The sequence below is a fragment of the Cryptomeria japonica genome, chromosome 7, assembly GCF_030272615.1.
Source record: "Cryptomeria japonica chromosome 7, Sugi_1.0, whole genome shotgun sequence".
In the NCBI taxonomy this organism is placed as follows: domain Eukaryota; kingdom Viridiplantae; phylum Streptophyta; class Pinopsida; order Cupressales; family Cupressaceae; genus Cryptomeria; species Cryptomeria japonica.
Window position 1 is genome coordinate 565,082,808 of NC_081411.1, and position 22,383 is coordinate 565,105,190.

At 34.1% G+C, this 22,383-nt stretch overlaps 1 protein-coding gene across 1 annotated transcript; it reads right to left on the reverse strand.

Annotated features, from left to right (window-relative positions):
• Positions 1 to 21,193: 21,193 nt before the first annotated feature.
• On the reverse strand, positions 21,194 to 22,037 carry LOC131036320 (protein LURP-one-related 8-like). The gene is made up of 3 exons (XM_059208789.1): positions 21,804 to 22,037; positions 21,441 to 21,659; positions 21,194 to 21,355 (listed from the first exon to the last, which is right to left on the reverse strand). The coding sequence occupies exons 1-3, from the start codon at positions 22,035 to 22,037 to the stop codon at positions 21,194 to 21,196; spliced, it is 615 nt and encodes a 204-aa protein (XP_059064772.1).
• Positions 22,038 to 22,383: the final 346 nt, after the last annotated feature.

Sequence of the window (22,383 nt, forward strand, 5' to 3'; positions counted from 1 at the left end):
ACTTATAGTACTTTATGCAAGAAGTATCCATTTGCATTTGAGTTTTGACAATGAAGATAAAATCTAATAGAAAGACATTTCAAAGTCAAGATAGATCATGAGATCCTTCAATATTTTTCTCAAACAATAATTATATTTAAGGAGCAACAAAAATAGGTCATGTCATTTTTTATTACAACAAGTAAAAAGGTAGAATTTACATGAGAAGAATTAAAATGTGATCCCATAATGAGGAATCTCATTATTAACATCAATAAGACCCACCTTCTTAAAATAAGTATGTTTGTAAAGAATACTCCTTATGATACAAAAATAAGCTCTTTTTAAGCAAAAAATCAAAATTCAAAGCTAGCATACTGTCTCCTTATGATACAAAAGTTTGTGGCCAAATTTTTTATATGCAAATAAAATGAGTGTGAAATAGTAAAGGCCATAGGTTTGTTAAAACCAAGGAATTCTAGCACAACACTAGAAGAAAATATTGATAGAATTCATTATCACATTGCCAAAGTTAGTGAAAAGTGTTCATGGAAAAGTTACAATGACTATATGGTATTCCCAAAATCATTTTGATTGATCATAAGCTTATCTTCCCTAGCATCTTTTGGACAAATGTATTTGTAGTATGGGGTACAAAACTAGCATATTATTTTTCTTAACATTTGTAAATAGATGACCAAACAAAACTATGAATAAATGTTTTGATTTATATATGCATTGATTTGCCTCTAACAAACAAGAAAATGGTTCAAATGGATATCATTAGAAGAGTGCTCATATAACCCATCATTTTACATATCAACAAAGATGACTCTAATTGAGATTCTTTAGGATAACCCATACTATTTGTTTGTAGTTAAGAATATAAAGAAACTTGATCAACACTCTAGTGAGAGATGTGAGGAGAAATATTGGGTAATTCTTTAATTATAGCCCCTCAAATAAATGTAACTTAAACAACATATAAAAATCAAGCTTGTAGCTAAGTTTTGTTGTCTCTATTATAAGGCTCTCCATTGGATTGACAATGTATCTTATAAGTTGCAACTTTCATCTCCTTCTAAAATTCAATTTATATTTCATGTCTATTGTGTGAAGAAAGTAAGGGCCACAAGCTTTCAACTAGTCAAAACTATTGGAGTTAGATGAAGAAGGGAAGTTTATTTTGGAACCTAACATAGAATAAAGAGTGAAATCATTGTGAAACTAAGTCATTTTTGAATTCCTAATGAAATGGAATAATATTAAGTACATGTGGCATGCTTATTTTCATTTATTATATTTAGTTAATTATTTAGACTAATCTAATTAGGATTGAAGGGTGTATTCCTTCCCAAGAAAAGAAAAACTCTTCCAACCCATCAAAAATTGTAAGATTAAATTCATATTTTATATTTTAATTTATAATATCATATTTTATTAATTTCACCTTTATTTCTAATCCATACTCATCTATAAATATTTTTTTGTATAAATATAATTAAAAATAATATATTTTAAGAAGCAATGTTGAAAAAAAACACTTTTGAAGATCAAAATTTACACAATGATAAGTGAAAATAAAGACTAAAAAAACAAGCAACAGTTAGATTTTGATTCAAAAATTTCAAAATATTTAATGTAGCCCTCGTCAAATTATTTAAACTCATACATTTATAACAATGAATTTAGTGTAGCTTTGACTGCTAGGATGTGATTTTTATACTGTTTTATGATAGCTGCATTTTTCAAAATAAAATAAAAACATAAGATAAGTTTCTACAACTGGTTTTCCATTGCTCGTAAACTTAAAACCTCATAATACCAGCCTTCCTTAAATAAAATAAAAACATAAGATAAGTTTCTACAACTGGTTTTCCATTGCTCGTAAACTTAAAACCTCATAATACCAGCCTTCCTTCTTCTGCACTTGTAAATTTATCCGCTCTTCCTCTTTTTTTAACCAGCTGTGTCTGTTCAACATAACAATTTTTTTTTGTGAATAATATAGTGATCAAAACTGGTAGATAAAATCTAATATTATTGAAGAATTTAAATTCAGCACATCCAACAATAATTAGAGAATAAATTTACAATTACTAATACAGGAGAATTAAAAAAAAAAAAAGGTACTTGGATAAAGGAGAAGCTTCTCAATAATGTCCACATGAGTCATCAGCATACGTCTGCAACAATATCGCACCAGTCCTAAATTGTCCAGAGCATCCCTATCAAAACAAAAAAAATAAAAAATTAAATCACAAATTTATTTTTCAGTGGTAAACATTGACATTATATTTTGATTATATTAAAAAGGTTAATAAAGAATATTATTAATAAACATTGATGAACTTACGCTTCGCTATAATCCATACTTAATAGCTGCAGGTATGTATCCCATTTGTCTCCAACTACCTGAACACCATAATTGTAATTAAATAATTAAATTTGAATAAGTTAATTATAAGAAAGAAAGAAAATAATAAGTTACCTTCCCACAGGTGAAGCAGCGCACTGGGATGATCATTGAGAGTTTTGAAGGGTTGAAAGGAGAATGCCTGAATCTGTAACAACTATAAGAGAAAGGAAAGGGTAGTTTTTTCAGTTGACAGTTTGTAACTGTACTAATTAATGGACGGTTCTGGTGTTTCATCTTTAACAAATGTTTTATTAAAAAGTTATTTAATTTGATGATTAGTTTGTAAAATATAAATTTGATTACAAATTGTATATGTGTTACTAATAGTTGTTAGTTGTTATTTGTTATTTGTTATTTGTTATTTGTTATTGTATAATATTGGAAGATTTAAGTTGTTTAACTAGAATATGTTTGAAAGAGTAATTTTATTAGTTTCTAATAAGTCTTAATGTAATTATGTCGAGAGGCTCTACAATGACATCAAAATGTCGTAAACAAAAATCTATTTTTGAAACAATTTGACATGCAAATGACGGGTAAATGCATGAAATATGCCATGTTTCAGCCTTTTATTTTATTACTCCAAATCAAATAGAACCCTCGCCACTTGTCTCCAACTAGATTCACAGGTTTTTGCATGCAAGACTTTAATGGATTTGTATTCTTGGTGTTTTAGTATTTTAGAAGAACATTTATTTTACAGATAATTCTCTTCTATTATAAGATATCTCTCGGCATATTTTACATATTTAAAAAAAAAAAAGTATACTAGTTAATATATAGACTGATAATAAGTATTTTTGATGAGTTATTCATAATGTTTTTTATAAATGTTTTATAGTGGTCCTATGTAAATTGTTCTAAAAAATATATATATTACCTTTTATTAATATATTTTTGCCAAGGGCAATGATGTATTTATTTCGCATTAGATTACTACTTTAGTAAGCAATAAAATGTGTTGATTAAAATATTAAAAAATATCATATTGTACTTTGGTACAAACTCTACATGGATTATTCATAATATCTACTTAGAAAATGCCTGAGTGGAAAAGTGACTTTGCCTAGCTTTTTTCTTTAGGGGACTTAGGAAGATGGATGAAAAGTAAGAAGACGAATGGAGAAGATCTTTAGATGAAGAAGAGGAGGAAAAACCCGTAGATCTATTGTTGGAAATCCAATCCCATTAAAAAGGGTGTAGATTGTCGAATTTTTTGAAAGATTTAGGTTGGTGTGACATTAAGTTACACAGGGGAAGTTTGTTTCTGATAGAGGGGCTATTGGTGGAGATGGTGGGAGCTCACAATATTTACATGTGGTTAGCTACCTATTATATGCTAGTTCTCCAAATGTATCCAACATCATTTTGTAAGTTTTGTAAGGTCAAATTCCATTGAGCGATGGAATGCTTGAGCTAAGAAATATTCTAGGAGGGGCCTATGATGTAGGCTTCTCTTTCTACCTTGTGTGTTACTATAATATGCAGTGTGTTTATAGTTCCTGGCGAGGCCCATGAATGCACCTTTTTACCTTCTCAATGTGGTCTAGATAGAGATTGTAGCCATGGGGCTTCATGTGCAACGTTTTAGGTTTCTATCAATGGTAGGATCTCAAGTCCACCATTTGCCAATGATATTATGAATAAAACCAATAGTGTGCTACTTTAAATCGAAGAGGGTCAAAATTATTGGAATTTGTTTTCTTAAAAGGTAGGACTTGCTCCAATCTTGTTATTTTTTTTCTCTTTTGAACTAGTAGTGGATGACAAGGTTATCCATTATACGGTTCCTAATTTAGTTATTTAAAGATCATATATATGTTGCACTACAAAACTCACTGATTGTGAATTTTCAGGGTTTTAGACCAAACATCGATGTGATCAAATATGATCTTTAAGGAAATGAAACCATGTGACCAAGTTCAGAGTTGGAATTGGAGTCATAATTTCTCTTTTATCTCATTTTTTAATCTTGAGGAGTGTGTCCAAACATTCTTAGATTGACCTTGATTTCTTGGGAAATTTGATCTATTTATAAGAGAAATAAAAAATTGAGAGTGAGTGTTTTAAAAAGGTCCAAATATAGACGAGGTTTTTGGGATAATTGTTGGATTATTGGGAGGACGAATTTATGGTTAGTATTAATAATTTCTTAATATACATCAAACATTTTGATGTGTAATCAAATATATGAAATACCTATTGTATGCTACATTATGTGTAAATGGTGATGTAAATATAGTATCCAAATTTTATCACCTTGTCTTAAAACTTTGAAGTCTATATGTAACACATATTGGGTATAAAGATTCCTTAGTTGTTTTCCAAAAGTGTCAATTTTGGCCTCTCGACTACTATTTTCCTAGTGATATGATAATGTGGTTAGGCTATGAGTACAAAATATAAGTATTGTGGTTTCCCCTTTACGGTTTATAATTTACTTTAAATAGCAATATTAGTTATGCTCTTGACTCTAAGACTCCAAGCTATGGTCCAAAGGAGATTTATAGGGAGAGAGAAGTTATTAGAGGGGAATTGGAGGGTCATGCCTAGAAAGAAAATAATATCAGCCCTATATGGATGTTTGTTCCTCCTTCCAACTCACCTTCACAAAATAAGGAATATAAAAATGGATGATTTTAGTCCACAAGATAGAAGGATTTCTCGAAGTTTCATGATGTCTTCTTATTTAAAATTTGTAGTTTAAAAAGGGTGATTGATTAGGAATATTTTTGCTAAATGATTCAAAAAATGGGTTTCCCATTGAGTTTAAGGCTCTCTATAGCTCTTTAGATTTAAGTTTCTAACCTTTTTCATCCCCCTCTTTTAATATGAGTGGTTTGTCTTATGTAATTTAATTTCAGCCACAATTGTGTGAGTTATTAGTCTTAATTTTATAGTTTTCAATTAAGTAAAAAGCAAGTTTTGAAGGGACCCCAAAACCTTATTACAGAAAGATAATCAAAAGATAGGACATTAAAGACCAACTAGAAAGATACAAACACAAAAAAGAAACAACTGGCAAAGACAAAATGCCAACAAGAAGACAAAAGAGAAAGAGGGACATCACAAAGAAAACTAAGGGACAACCATGAGCAACAGACCCTAAGAAAGGTTTATGATAAGCTTCGTCGCTTCTTTCTCCAGCATGACCATAGAGGCAACAATGCTCTTCAGTTCCTCCAGCTCCTTGGCATGCTAGATCATCTTCCTAGTACTAGCACGAGTTCTTTTACCATGACTAGTAGTCCCCCCTTCAAGAGTCAGTGCCTTATCCTCCGTAGTATCAATAGTGTTCTTTTCCTGATGGACCTGTTCTAGGTTGTTGATCATCATACTGAAGCTATGGACAAAAGCTTTCATTTTTTTTTTGCTTTTTTCTCCAATTTTCTTCAGAGTGTTCTCATGATTGAGAACCCGCTTCTCTAGATCATTGAATCTATCCTCCACATCCTTAAATTGAGAGCCATACGCTCTAGCAATAGCCTCCGCATCGCTGATGGCTTTATTCAATTCATCCAGGTAGTTAGGTAGGGTACTGAGCTTACCTGTTCCAACAACTTCTAAGGTATTCACTTTCCTATATGAATCCTCCATCTTATTCTTCAAACTGTTCATCTTTGAATAGATCCAATCAATAACCTTGCAGAACTCCATAATCCCACTCTTCATGGTTTTCAGCATGGTTAAAGGAGAGTTTCTACAATCAATGTTGATCTCAGGGGAAAAATTATCCAGGGTCTCCATATTAACATCAGTAGCATTGGGAGACAGAGTATCACCTTTCTTCACCGTCTTCCCATCTTCTTCAATATCATTTGTTGATTTATTGGGGTCTTGAGGATTGGGTTGGACATTAAGAGAATCATTCCCTTTATCTAGGTTGATTTCGTTGATGACAGGGCTCCACTTGTTTTTCTTCTTTGGTGGAGGGGTAACATAATCACCATCAGTCTCCATCCCCTCATCATCCTCTTCATCATCTTCAAGCCAGTTGTCCTCTTCCTAGACCTTACTTCTTTTTCCTTTAACCCCTTTTCTAGCTTTCTTATTTCCGGACCCAGAAAAGACAAATCTTTGTCCTTCTCCTTGCTAGAACCCTTAGCAGGGGTAATCCTATCAACATAATCTTCCCACTTAGTATCAGACTGATCGTCTTCATTGTCATCTGAGTTCTTAGAATCATCATACGAATGTGAAAGGTTGGTGATAGAATGTTGCATAGAGGAAGCCTTGACATGGTTTTATAAAAGCAACATTAACCCTTCATGCATGGGAGGGTTACTGTCTGGGTTAGCCCTAAAATCCTTAATGCTAGTGTTAAGGGAACTAAAGAAATAGAAGGGAATAGATACCATATCTTTATGATAAAAATGATTCAAAAGCACAAAGTGATAACCATAGACACGAGAATATCTACCATCAAGAGTAACATATTGCATGACAACAAACAAAATCCATCTCCATACCTTCTTTATCACTTTCGGCGAGTAGTAGGTTTTGTCGGATTTCACCAACTTGGTTCTCTCAGACTCCTCCTTCAAGAATTCCTTGATAGAAGCTTTTGTGATCTTCCTATCTCTGTAAAACTTTTTACCTTCCATCAACATGGCAATAACTTCCGTGATCATCCCTTCGTCAATTTAAACCTTTCTTCTTCCTATGGTAGTTTTTCCATCTTTCCAATTCTTTTTAAATATTCTAGTCATGGTAGGGTTTTTCCCTACAATTCTCTCCATATACCCTGACATCTTAGTTGTTTCTAGAATAGCCCAGGCCTTCAGCTTGTCTTTCCATTCATCACAGAAGAGCGGCTCAATTCTTTTCCTATTACCTCCCATGACATCCACAAATAGATAATTACTATCCTTCACAATGCAAAATAGGGCAAAAATAGAGATCAAAGTGCAGAGCAGGAAGGTCTTCAAAATAGAAATGGGCACCCACAAAGTGTGCGGAGTCTTGTCCGCATTAAACGCCAGCTCAATCTTCGAGCGCCGCTCTTTCCGATTCATTATGACCTTTTTCATTGATAAGTGCATTGTCATAAATAATTATCACTCCCTCATAACCATGCACTCTATCATAAATGAGGAGGGCACACGCCTCATGAGGAAGATTTAGCTCACCTCTCCAGTTCATTGTGTGATCAGCACGGACGACCATGTTGGCAGCCCAATCAACAATAGTGTTGGTTTCTCTATAATTGTGAGACACAACACATAGCTTGAAAGAGTTGATTATCTCCTTAGCTTGAGATATGATATTATTTATGGTCTAGGAAGGGGAGGATAGGCCCTTTAGGCATTGAAAAATATTATTAGAATCTCCCTCAAGCTAGACTTTAGTAAATCCCATCAACTTAACTAGGGCAAGAGTTTGGTAAGCAGCCATGGCCTTGACTAAGTGGTTAGTCTATGATCCCATGGGGAGTGCCACCACCACAATACAATAGCCAGCCTCATTTCTTATCACTCCCCCACACCCAGCCAGCCCCGGGTCTCCCTTGGCCGCCCCATCAAAATTAGCTTTGATCCAACCAGAAGGAGGAAAGGACCACCTACTACTTTCTCTCTTATTTTTCTTGTCATCTCTATCTTTGGAGGCAAAATAATTCTAGTCTTTGAAGAGGTTTACCATTAGCTTTTAAATTTTCCACAATGGCCCACTTGATTTTGATAGACACCACTTAGGAGAGGAGTAGGAGTCTCTGAAAATCCTATTGTTCCTTTCTTTCCAGATTCCCCAAACCACATGAGGCAGGGTGAGGTCCCATAGAAATTTGATAGATTTGTTCAAGGAACGACATCTCCAACTAGTGAAACACTCTTGAATAGAGGCAGGAAAGACCCAATTCAAGTTCCAAAGCTGCAAAATTTGTGACCAAATAGCAAAGGAGAAGTGATAATGGATAGTTAAATGGTTAACATTCTCTTCCTTATTTTGGCAGAGGTAGCACCTATTAGGCGGATGGAAGCCTCTTTTGCAAAGATTATTAGTTGTGAGGATTTTATTATGTAGAAGGATCCAAAATAATATATTGATTTTGGGAGTGAGACCACTACTCCACGCTTTAGACCAACAAGGGGGAGGATCAAGGGATTGGGATAGCAACAGAACAATAGAGGCCACCGAATAACTACCAGAGGAGGTTCCCGCCCTAATGATTTTATTTTCAAGCAGAGGGTCAATCAAGACAGAATTAAGCAGAACCATAACAGGGTTGAGGGCTGGGTCTATGAAACTCAGGTTCACCCAGTGGTTATCCCTCTAGTAATTTGCCACCTTGATACCAAATCTGGCCTTACATTCATAGATAAAGGGAGAGAAACAAACCTTATTGGAGAGGGGGGATTCCAACAACCAAGAATCCTCCAAAAAATTAAATTTTCTACCATTACCAAAAGTCCATCTTTTACCTAATCCAGCGATCATTTTAGCTTGGACAACATTGTTCCAAATAGTAGAACTAGTAGGGGCATCATAGGAATTAAAAAAATCAGAAAGAGATATATGAGGTTGCATATATTTAGCTTGCCAGATTGAGTTCCATTCACTGATTTTTCCAAACAATCTCCACATTTTTTTCTCGAGAAGGGCTTTATTGATGGTTTTAATGTTTCTCAAACCAAGGCCACCCTGCTTTTTAGGTCTACAAACTTTGTCCCAAGCTATCAGAGATATCCTTTTCCTCTCCTCAAACCCTCACCAGAGGAAGGACTTTTGAATTTTTTCAATAGCATCAGTGAATTTGGTTAGAATTCTAAACATACTTAAAGCATACATAGGAAGACTCTAGAGGGAAGATTTTAATAATTGGATTTTCCGAGCTTGGCTCAGAATGGCCCCTTTCCAGCCAGCTAATTTTTTGTGAAATCTATCCACCAAGCTACTCCAAAACATCTTAGGGGGCTTTCTTCATAGAGGGAGATCCAAATAGGTAGAGAGGAGCAAGCTAGTCTGACAATCCAAAATTCTAGCAATTCTTCCTTGCCTGTCTTCAAGTGTGTTGAGGAAAAAGAGGGAGCTTTTCATCTAGTTAATCAACTGACTCGTGGCTTTGCAATAGTTAACCAAAGCCAATTTTAGGGTTTTGGCTTCGTTGATAGTAGATGCACCCATCAACACCTTGTCATCAATAAATTATTGATGGGAACAGATCGTACCAGCTAATAATGGTCTGGAACCTTTCAGTTGACCTTCAGAAACAAGTTTACTAATATATCTGCCCAGACTTTCAGCCAAGATATCAAATAAAATAGAAGATATAGGATCCCCTAGAAGACTTGAAGAAGGGGGTAGGAGAACCATTGACAATAACCGACAGTGAGGGAGTAGAGATCAGCTAGGAGATCATCTGAATCACTCTCTCACCAAATTCAAAAGCTTTGAGGATATTGAGAAGAAAGCACCAATCCACCCGATCACAAGCCTTCGACATGTCAAGTTTCATCAGGAAACCTTGGTTTTTGGATACTTCTAGGGAGTGAATAACCTCATGGACCGATATGATAGAATCCAAAATCTTCCTACCAAGAATAAATCTAGTCTGTTGAGGAGAAATAATATCCAGAAGAATGGAGAGAAATCTAAGGGTGAGAAGCTTAGATATGATCTTGTAGAAAGAATTGCACAAAATAATCGGTCTGAAAAGCTCCATAGAATCAGCTCCCGGGGTCTTAGGGATAAGGACAAAAAATGTGGCATTAATATTTCAAAAACATCTTAGAACCAAAGAATTATTTAACACCCTTAACAATGTCCTGACTAATGATATGCCAAAACTACTGAAAGAAGAACATCAGGAAACCATCCGAGCCAGGAGCTTTATTACCTTCAAAGGAAAAGACAACATGCTTGATCTCAGCCTCAAAAGGGATGGCAGAGAGAAAATTATTTTTGTCTCTCCCCATCATCTTCATAATAGTAGCAAGGAATAAATCTTGGGTACTTTTGTCGAGATTGCAATCCGTCGTCAATAGAGAAGAGAAGTAGGATCTAGCTTCCTTTTTTATTTCATCTTCCTCAAAGGACAAAGTCCCCCCCCTATAGACATTTTAGATATTCTATTGGTCGCCTTATGTTTCATGGCAGTCATATGAAATAATCTTGTCTTCTTATCACCTTTCTTGAGCCACAAAGAATAGGAACGCTTCTTCCAAAATCTCTCTTATTTTTAATTGATATCATGATATGTAGATAATATCTCATTCTCAGAAGTGATGGAGACCTCAATATACCCATTAGCTTGGGTTTTAGCCTAAATATCCTTAAGATCAAGTTGGATCATAGATTTAGAGACAAAAATATCACCAAAAATATATCTTCTAACTTTGATGTTATGTAACTTAAAAAAATGTGTCAAAAAAGTGGCGGAGGGAAAAAAGCAAAAATTTTAAAAACAAGCATGGAGAGGGAGAAGTGGGAGAAGGGAGAAGCGATGCATTTGAATTCAAGGTAGGGTGGGAAACCTTGCAATGGATAGGAAAACCGGGGGGAGAATGGAAAGGATGATTCTCAAGACTGCCCGAAATCCTCTGAGCTAAGTGGAAAGGACCTACCGGATAGGGACCCACAAGCAGGCGACAAGCCTATCGATCTTGATGGAGAAAATGGTGAATCACGTGCTCAAGACACTCCTAGGCATGAAATTATTTGAAGGGACAACGGTCGGTCTTGGACTTCTCTATTCGGTGTCAAACCAAGTGGAAAGTCCTCACTCCCTCCAGTTCGTAATATCTCAAACCCAGAAAAGGGAAGATTTTTATTGATATTTCAGACCCTTTTATTGATCATAATATTAACCTTATGGAAATGATATTGGTTGGAAAATTTTTGGGCAGAAAATTTTTGGGCCCGAGGCCAAATATTGATATTGTCAAGGCATTTGCTAAATGCAAATGGGCACTTAAAGGTCAAGTAGAGATCACTGCTATGTCCAATGGGGCGTTGTCTTTGGCTTTCAATTGCAAGGAAGACATGTCAAGAGTGCTCAATGATGGCCCTTGGCTGATCGGTAAATCAATGCTAGCTTTACAAAAATGGGCGCCTAAGATGGACCTAAATGAATCCTTCTTTGTCCAGGCTCCATTCTAGGTTAAACTGTCAGGCCTTCCCTTAGAGTTCTGGGCAAGAGAAATTTCTACTAAGATTGAAATGGAATTAGAAGAGAGATAGAATAAAGAATACAAAATAAAGAATAAGAAATAATGATTAAATGAGCCTAATATATGGATAAGAAAGATACTAGAAAAGGATATAGAATATGTGAGATGCATTTGTAGAGCATGGTAAAAAAATTTAGGCAAGGAAAATCTTATAATGGAGAAAAGTTGATGACCAATGGACAGACATTTAGTGATATAAAATAACTAGAATTGCATTGGTCTAAACAACAAGTGAAAATATTATCAAAATGATGAGAAAAGTTAAAAAAATATGAAGCATTGGTAAGTATGAATCACTTAAATCTTCATCCCTTTTAGCTTATAAAATCAAATCAAATTTTAATTGTATGGTTGACTAGACTAAAATAGATTAACTTATCTTCCTTTGGAAACTTATAAGTTCCTAAAAAAGTAACCTTATTTCCTATTCGAAACCATTTTTATAATTTTAATTATTTAAATTCAATTATTTTTTCTCCTCTTATCTCCTTTGATTTCATAGTCATGAACTATGTTATTCTAAATTTTAATCTTTGATTCAATGAATTATTTTATCAATCCAAAAGAGTGCTTCATATCATCAATGCCATGTTGATTACAAGACATTATCTATGGTCAACCTACATATTCTAATTTAGTATTTATGATATATTTGTTTTATGTTAAGGCTATGGTGGTTTGTGTTAGACAAATCAGATAATTGGTGGACAACTGAGAGGGGGGGGGTGAATCAGTTGTCAACAGATTATAGAACTTTAAGCATTAAAAACTTATTACCAAAATACATAAACCAAATACCGGAATAGCGGACATAAAAGTTAAGCATAAATATAAACCATAGAATATTTACCAGCCATCCACAAACAATAATACCAAGATATGTATGTGGAAAACCTAGTAAAGGGGAAAACCATGGTGGGAAGCCTACCCACAGTCTGATAATACTTTTGGAGTAAGTATGTGATTACAAAAAGAGGAGCCTGCACATACAGGAAGGCCAACAGCCTAGAACGCATTGCTCATCACAAAAGGAGCCTCACTTACTACAAATAAATCCAAACTACAATCCGGAAAGAAGAGTGAACTGCAAGAATAACATCTCCTATGCCCGAGTATAGTTCCGATTAACCTCAGTACCAGAGGTCTTAAACCTCTTTCACCAAACCAATTTGATCACCTATGGATCAACCAAAATATTTGCATATGATTACAACCTTATTCGCACACGGATAATTGCATAACCCCTAAAACCATAGACCCATAACCATTACCATGATCTACAAATAGATCTTACATCATATTTATACCAACTCGGGACCTAAACAATTAGGTTGGCCACCTAAAAGATAATACAATAAATTCATAACATAAACCCACAATCCAATGATCAACCAAGCTGGCCTAAGACAAAAACAACATAATCCAATCAATAGATCCATCTAGTAACATATCGGGATCATCCACCAACACATTACATAAACTGGTTCAAAACCTAGCAGAATAAGATAGCATTAGGTCTGGTCCTAAATGCAACAACACCGATCAACATGAACATGAACAAGATAACCAACAACATCCTGAAATCCATCTAGAAGTCGCACCAACACCACTTATCAAGTGCATCAAAAGATCTACAACAAAGCTGTGCCGATAAAACCCTTACCGGTGACCAAAAGGCTTACTAGAACAAATGATAGCTCCTGATTCATCAAATCCTGAACCAACTGATCATGATATGCATCTGAATAGCATGAATGATAGATCCAAACCCATTCCACAAACCAGAGCATACTGGATCAATATCATAATCCAACTACTCTACTGGAAGCTACTAGAAACTGTTAAACAACCAAAACATGCGGTGTTGTCATCAATGAAAAAACATCAATGAAATGCATAATCAATTCCTCAATTTTTCCAACAATCTCCCCCTTTGGCATTGATGGTAACACTAGATGTGAGAAACATCCAAGTGCCAAGAAATGCCAAACAAGTCTCCCTCAAAGGAAGACAACCAACAATCTCCCATAAGATGATATTACAATGAAGTTAATGAACTCCCCCTGTGAATGATATCCATGTTAAGGTATGATCTCTCCTCTTTGACTGATATTTTGTTAAGCTCTATTTTTCACATATATCTCTCCCCCTTTGACATCAATGCCAAAAATATGACATAAACATAAAAAAAAATCATAAATCCACTAAACCATGCAACTAACTACTTCCCTTGAGTAGTAGCACCAACACATCAATTTGGAATGAATAGTAGCTTTGCAAATTCATACTGGACTAATTCCAATCAGCATCACTCAGGTCTCTACCAGAGGGGCAAAAACCCCCAATCTGTCTCTGAAGTACTCAAATGATTCCTTAGGCAAGGGTTTAGTGAAGATATTTGCAATCTTCTCTTTAGTGTTCACATAAACTAGTCTGACTTAATTTGCTTCCACCTTCTTCTTCAAAAAGTTGTACTTGATAGATATGTGCTTTGTCTTAGAATGAAATATCGGATTCTTTGATATGTCAATAGCAACAAAGTTATCACAGTGAATAACTACTAGTTCATTGCAATCCACCCTTATATCCTTCAATATTTGCTTCATCCATAGAACTTGTGTACGGTTAGTAGTAGCAGCAACATACTCAGCTTTAGCAGTAGATAAATAGGTACATGATTGTTTCTTATTGAACCATGAAACAAGTTTCTTTCCAAGAAAGAAAGTTGCATTGGATGTGCTCTTCTGGTCATCAACATCTCCAACCTAATCTGCATCTGTATATGCACATAGTGTAAAACCATCATCTTCAGGATACCACAAACCATATTCAGTTGTTCCTTGCAAATCTCTGAAAATCCTTTTCACGACACTCTCATGATTCTCTCTAGGATCACTCTAATATCTTGATACAATACAAACTGCATTCATTATATCTGGTCTAGTCTAAGTCAAATATAACAAACCTCCAATTATAGACTTGTACCTTGTATATTTTACCAGTAATGATGTATCTATCTTAGTCAATTTCTCAATTGTAACTATAAGAGTGCCAACTGGTTTAGAAGCTTTCATACCAAATTTCTTCAACAACTGCCTAGCATACTTAGTTTGATAGATGAAAATACCTTTATCAGTCTGAGTAATCTGCAAACCTAAGAAAAATTTCATCTCCCTAATCATAGACATCTCAAATTCATTCTTCATATTATCAGAGAATTCCATGCATAACTTATCCTCACCTTAAAAAATGATATCATCAACAAAGACTTCAATAATCAATATGTCATCATCAGTGATCTTATAATATAAATTACTGTCAGCATTAACTTTAGTGAAACCAAGCTTCAAATGATATTTATCCAATCTTGCATACCAATCTCTAGGGGCTTGTTTCAATCCATATAAAGCTTTCCTTAAGCTGCAAACCATGTTTTTGTCATCTGAAAGTGAAAATCCATCAGGCTGCTCAATGTAAACTTCCTCTTCAAGATCTCCATTCAGAAATGCACACTTAAAATCCATCTGATAAATCTTGTAGTTCTTATGGGCACCATAAGCAAAAAATAATCTCACGTCTTCAATCCTAGCTACCGGAGCAAAAGTCTCAACATAATCAATTCCTTCCTTCTGAGAATATCCTTTACAAAGCAATCTAGCAATATTCCTCACAACTTGTCCATCTTCATTCAATTTATTCCTAAAAAAGCATTTAGTCCCAATAACATTCTTATTTTTAGGTCGGGGAACTAAAGTCCATGTATTATTCTTTTCTATCTGATCTAATTTCTCTTCCATATATTTCATCCAACATTCATCTTACATGCTTCAATTACTGATGTTAGTTCAACTTTAAAAATTAAACATACCTCATCAACTGCGAACCTTCTTCTTTTCATCATTCCTTTATTCTTGTCTCCAATGATCTGATCTTCTAGATGATTTAACCTAACATACTTACGAGTCTTTTGATTTTCTATTCCTCTTCTCTAATCTTTAATTATTGTTAAATTTTCTGATACTACCAGAGTAACTAGTTCAACATTTTGTTTCGGTGTAAGTGCTACCGATTTAGTTATGATCATTTCCACTACTGGTTCTCTCTCATAAGTTCTAACTTGACTTATGTTCAGCTCATCCACTTTGACATTAGTGCTCTCCACAATTCTCTACAATCTTTTGTTATAACATCTATATGCTTTTCTTTCATTATAATAACCAAGAAATATCCCTTCATCACATCTAGGATCAAACTTTCCAATGGAATCATCTTTTTTTATATAGCATTTACTATGAAAGATTTTGAAATACTTAACTGTAGGTGTATGACCAAACCATAACTCATAAGGTGTCTTATCGGTGTCTCCTTTGATATGAAATCTATTAAATATGTATATCGTCGTGTTCATAGCTTCTCTCTAGTAGATATTAGGCAGATTATCTTCCATCATCATAGTTCTAGCCACATCCAAGATATTTTTGTTCTTCCTTTCCACAATACCATTCTATTGAGGTGTCAGGGGTGCAGATATCTATCTTCTTATCCCATTATTTTCACAATAACTGTTAAATTCACCGGATGTGAATTATCCACCCTGATCTAACCTTAAGCATTTAATCTTCAATCCTTTCTTTGGCTCAAATTTATCTTTAAAGATCTTAAACTTTTCAAATGCTTCAGATTTCTCCCTTAGAAAAGTAACCCACATCATTCTAGAATAGTCATCAATGATTAGCATAAAATATCTATCACCCTGAAAAACTTTTGATTCTAGCAGGACCACACAAATCAGTATGAATAAGATCAAGAACATTATTAGATTTGTCTTGTATACTCTTTAAAGAAATTCCGACTTGCTTTCCCTTTTGACATTCCTTACGCACCGGATTATAGGGCCTCACAATCTTAGGTATATCTCTAACTACCTTAGTATTACTGATCTTTACAATGCAATGAAAATTCACATGACACAACCTATTATGTCATAGCCAACTCTCATCAATTTGTGCAATCAAACATGTCTTCTCACTGGAGTTCAAATGAAAGATGTTACCTTTAGTTTGAGTACCGATTGCAATCTCCAATTTAGATCTATTGATACTCTTGCATTTTCCATCCTTGAACTGTAACTGAAATCCCTTATCCACCAACTGTCCTACAATCAAAAGATTATGCCTTAAACCTTCAACATAATAAACATTATCAGTATCATGCTTACCATCCAATGATATAGTTCCTCTTCCTTTGATCATACATGCTTTGTCATCTCCAAATATAACCAAACCACCATCAAATTATTGCAAAGATAGAAACTTCCTTTTATCTCTAGTCATATGATGTGAACATCCATTGTCTATCACCCATTCATCCTTGTCTTCAACTTTAGCAGCAAGGTCCTTTTATTTATGTACCAAATCATCTTCCTTGATAGCCAAGAATACCCATTCCTTTTCATTGCCGGATCCACTAGCTGAATCTTGTGTTAATTCATCATCAGAATCAGTCACACCTTCATCATCTGCATAGTAGCATGATTTGTCTTTGTTCCTCCTATACATATGATTTTTTCTGATAATCATGGTTAGGCCTAAAATATCTTCTAGATGTTTCCTCAAATATTGAATTCCTTTCAGGACATCTAGATGCAAGATGACCTATCTTATTACATGTGAAACATTTAAAAGGTGATTTTCGTTCATACTTACTTCCTGTCGGACCTTTAGGTACTCTTCTAGAAAATAGGGATTCAAGTTGCTCAAACTCTTCATCTTTTTTCTTCATTTCCTCCAGTTCCTTAGCATATAAGGCTTTCCAATCACTCTTGCGGGTAGATGATGTAGATGCATGAAAAGCAGGTTCAAATTTTGCAACTCCAAAAGGACCAAATTCCTCAATCTCAAAAGCAGATAAATTCCCAACCAAGGTATCCCTATTAACAGAGGTATTTTCCATTGTTCTCAACTCATTAATTGCAGTAGCCTTCATCTTGTAAGCCGGTGGAAAAGCTCTCAATACTTTAGAAACTATTTCATCTTTGCTCAAAGATCCACCACAACACTGAATTCACAAAACAATTTCATTAACTCTCTCCATAAAAGAAATAATCCTTTCATCTTCTTCCATCTTCAGGTTCTCATATCTCACCTGGTAACCATGAAGTTTAGCAATTTTAACAGTAGGGTCGCCTTCATTCAGAGTCTCCAATTTATCACATATAGCCTTTGCAATTGATTTGTCAGTTAGTCCCATAACTTGTTGATTCGAAAGTGCACACAAAAGGTTTCTCTATCTATACAATCATTTTCAATGTCCTTATCCAAGCCTACCGAAGGAGGATTGCCAGATGTCGGATTATGAGGTGTATATACTTTCTCAGTGATCTCTCAAATCTCTTTACCAAGACATCTTAGATGAGTCTCCATCTGAATCTTCCATACTCTTTAGTTTGTTCCATCAAGCCTAGGAATTTCTCTTCAGAAAACAGCTGCAAATGAACTTGATGAACTTGAACTATTAGATGCCATAAGATCTTCCTCAAGCGGTTAAGCTTCTATAGAGAGGACCAAGCTCTGATACCAATTGTTAGACATCTCAGATTAACGGTAGACAATTGAGAGGTGGGGGTGAAACAATTGTCAACAAATTATAGAACTTTAACCATTAAAACCTTATTACTAGAATACATAAACCCAATACCGGAATAATAAATATAATAGTTAAGCACAAATATAAACCACAGATTTGTGCATGGAAAACCCGGTAAAGGGAAGAACCATGGTGGGAAGCCTACCCATAGCCAAAAATACATCTACAGTAAGTGTGTGATTACAAAAAGAGGGGCTTGCACATGCAAGAAGGCCAATAGCCTAGAGTGCACTGTTCATCACAAAAGGAGCCTCATTGACTACAAAATAAATCCAGACTACAATCTAGAAAGAAGAGTGAACTACAAGAATAGAATTTCCTTTGCCTGAGTATAGTTCTAGTTAAGCTTAGTATCGAAGGTCTTAAACCTCTTTCACCAACCCAATTCAATTCGCCACCTAAAAGATAATACAATAGATTTATAACATAAACCCGCAATTCAATGATCAACCAAGTCGGCCTAAGACTGAAACAACATAATCCAATCAATAGATCCAAATGGTAACGTATCGAGATCATCCACCAACACGGTACATAAACCAGTCCATAACCTAGCAATATAAGATAGCATTAGGTCTGGTGCTAAATGAAACACCACCAATCAACATGAACACGAACATGATAACAAACAACATCTCAAAAGCCATCTACAAGTCACACCAACACCACTTATCAAGTGCATCAAAAAATCTACAACAAAGCTCTGCTAGTAAAACCCTTACTAGTGACCAAAAGGCTTACTAGAACAAATGATAGCTCCTGAGTCATCAAATCCCGAACCAACTGATTGTGATACACATCTGAATAGCATGAATGATAAATCCAAACCAATTCCACAAACCAAAGCATACTGGAGCATACCAGATCAATATCATAATCCAACCGCTCTACTGGAACCTACCAGAAACTAGTAAACAACCAAAACATCTGGTGTTGCCATCAATGACAAAACATCAATGCAACACATAATCAATTCCTCCAATTTGCCAACAGTTTGTTCTTTCAATATGCACATGGAATATGGTGGTTGTCTACTATTTCTATCATTGTTGATTGGCCCATAGGATTTTGCACCTTCTATCACATTTTGAAAATTGATCAAATAAGAGGTGTTTAGAAAATTGAATTTGTCTACTTCTAGAATCAAATGTAAAGAGAGAATAAATAAAATCATTTTAAGCTTGTTCTTATCATCTAGATTTTACATTTTTATAAAATATTTTATGTTAAGATTAGACTTAGGGTCAAAACTTAGTTTAGGAATTATGATTTGTGCCTTTCTCTAAAATAGTTATTTAGTTTTGGATTTGAGAAATTATTGGTGCATGAAATAATGAACAAGATCTTAAAGTGAAGTTTTATATCTCCATTGATTTCTCCTTCTAAATTATAGAGCATTTTCTCAAGTATACTTTGTGTTTAATTTCTGTAATTTTATTGGATTCTATAAAAATAACTAGCATCTATCTCTTGGCTACCCAAGAAAAATAAAAACTTGTGGTAAAAAACCTTTGGTGAAGATATTCTCTTTCAAGGAACAAGTTGTTTCACATATTGTTGTGTAGAAAGAACACATCAACAAATAGTATTTAACTTAAGTATTATATAAGATAGTTATACTCTTTTAAAATGAAGGAAAATAGGATTCTTATGGTGTACCAATGTTTCATGGAACCTAATAATTTGGTTCATACATGCATATATATATATGACTAACATGTTGTACAAAATGCTTGACCAAATACATGAAGTATGAATTTAGGTTTCCTTAATCTATTGTGTGATCTATTTTTGTGTGCCTGTTTGCATTCTACATACTTTTTGGGATAAAACTAAAAATTTCTCTCTTAGTTTATTGTATATCATTATATATTTTTCTTTTAAATGGTAGGCTCACTCTTGAATAGATGAGACATGTGAGAATTTTGGAATGCTATAATGACTTGGTAGTAAAGCACTTAGTGATACATTCTCTCCCCTTTGCACAAACTTCTAAACTAAATCTTCATTTTTTAAAACCCGTGTTCATGAGTTAAAAGATTCATTAAGAATTATTCTTGATCCACCTTACATTTGTATATTGTAATTTGAAGGATGAAGTGCATTTTGATAATCAGTTTTACTCATATATAGATTCACTAAGAATATAAATATGTTACCCATGTCACCACTATTGAGTTATTTTATCTTGCACATTATGTGTTAGCAATGATGTATTTAATAATTTGTTATTAGTTGTTAACTTGTATCATTTAGAAATTATTTTTTTACCATTCTAATAATTTTAACTAAATTATTGTACTTATTGTTATTATTACATTAGAAATTAAATGAATACGTATGTTCAATTTAATATATGTACTTTAATCTCTTTAACTTATGCTATACAAATTAACATTAAATAGCAAGGAAATAAATTTTTGATTTTTATATAACTTTCATATTCTAAATTGAATATAATTAAATGTATTTAAATAATCTATTTATTATTTGACCAATATCAAATAATAATTATATTTTTTAAAATTTTGATTTATTTTAATCTTAACCACATAAATTTTAAAAAAATCTAGTAAAGTGGTTATTATTATTTTAAATATTTAAATATTTCTTATGATCTCATTTCAATTCTATTAAAAGAATTGGTACATTGTATCTAAATGAGTAGGACTAATATATATATATAAAATAAAATTTTCAATTCAATTATTTAGAAAGTCCACGTTTAATGTGGAAAGAATAAAAAAATCCAATGAGAATCAATTCAATTAATGACAGTGCTCTCACAAGCATGGACTCAGCTAATCTGACTCCAAAATGGCTGACTAACCTTCGTGTTATACACAGCCAAAAAATAAAAGATGCATACGAAGATCTGTAATTTTCGACTTACCCTCATGTTATTCAAAAATCATGATGTTCTTTAAACCAGATTAGCTACAGCCCACAAGCATTGTATTTGAATTGCACCAGTCGCCATAACTCAAGCACCAAACCATTGACTCAACAGACTTGGCGTACTGTGGAGACGCTCAAGAACAATTAAATAACCCATTGACAATGATAGATTATACCCACGTTGCACCGTCATAGTAAACACATCTGCTCCCAACAACACATTAGGTGCACCCTGTTTTCTTCTTACCTGCAACATTATGACATCTCAACGTATCAATACAAATTGACGACAAGGTTTATTTCATTAAAATAGATAGAGTGGGTAAGTTTACCTCTGTGATAATGGTGCCCTCACTATTGTAGAATGTGCACGACCTTTTGGAGAAAGAACCTTCCACATAAAAGTCTGGGTATTTGGATCCATTCATGTATACTTCAGCTAACATTTTCTTCTTCTGTTTTCCCCAACACCAACAAGATGCAGATTTTTTCATGCTAAAAATAAGTTTATCTTGCTGAAAGCCTTGCCACTGCTTCCCAAGGCTGAATCTCTGCTAATACACATTATTCATTATTCAGTTGTATAATATTCAGTTATATGGATATTTAGAATGTATAGTTTAAATCAAAGTTTAGAGTGTGTTGTTCAAATTAAAATGAATCGGAAAAAAACAAACAGAAACACACCAACAGACCTTGTGTCGCAATAAGAGAATATCATTTCCAATAGCATCCATCAAAACTATCTCTCTGGATCGATTGGAACAGTAATTATCAACTCTGAAAACCAGGTCGCCATTGGAATTATATACAGCAAATCCTTTACAGTTAAAGAGGAGGGATTTGTGCCACACAGTTAATGTTGTTGGTTCAGTTGAAGAAGCAATATTCAAATTATCATTCTCAACTGTAGGACGAATTCGAGCCATCGTAAGTGTAGAACACATAAACCTGAGTAAACTTTCAGAGAGTAAAGGAATGGAGGGAACAGTGCAGAGATAATTTTAATATATAGAGTAGTTTTTCCACGTGGTGATGTATAAAAGTGTGGGTAGCAGAGCTGAAATTTTAAACCAGGTGCTCAGCAAATATGTACGGTAAACCAGCCGGCCTCGTGTTAATTATCTGTTACAGCTCATTAGATTAGAACTGAAAGTATAAACATATATATTATTCAGACATAACTTTCATTTTTAAATGGTTTATCATTTGCAGATTTTGTTGTATATGGCACCTAATACCGACGACGTAAATTCATTGATGTCATAGTTCATA

Coding starts and splice junctions, on each gene's coding strand:
- LOC131036320 (XM_059208789.1), bottom strand. CDS start 22,037: ATGGCTCGAATTCGTCCTACAGTTGAGAATGATAATTTGAATATTGCT. Junction 21,660..21,803: donor TTCTCTTATTGCGACACAAG/GTCTGTTGGTGT, acceptor GTGTATTAGCAG/AGATTCAGCCTTGGGAAGCA. Junction 21,356..21,440: donor AGGGCACCATTATCACAGAG/GTAAACTTACCC, acceptor ATAATGTTGCAG/GTAAGAAGAAAACAGGGTGC.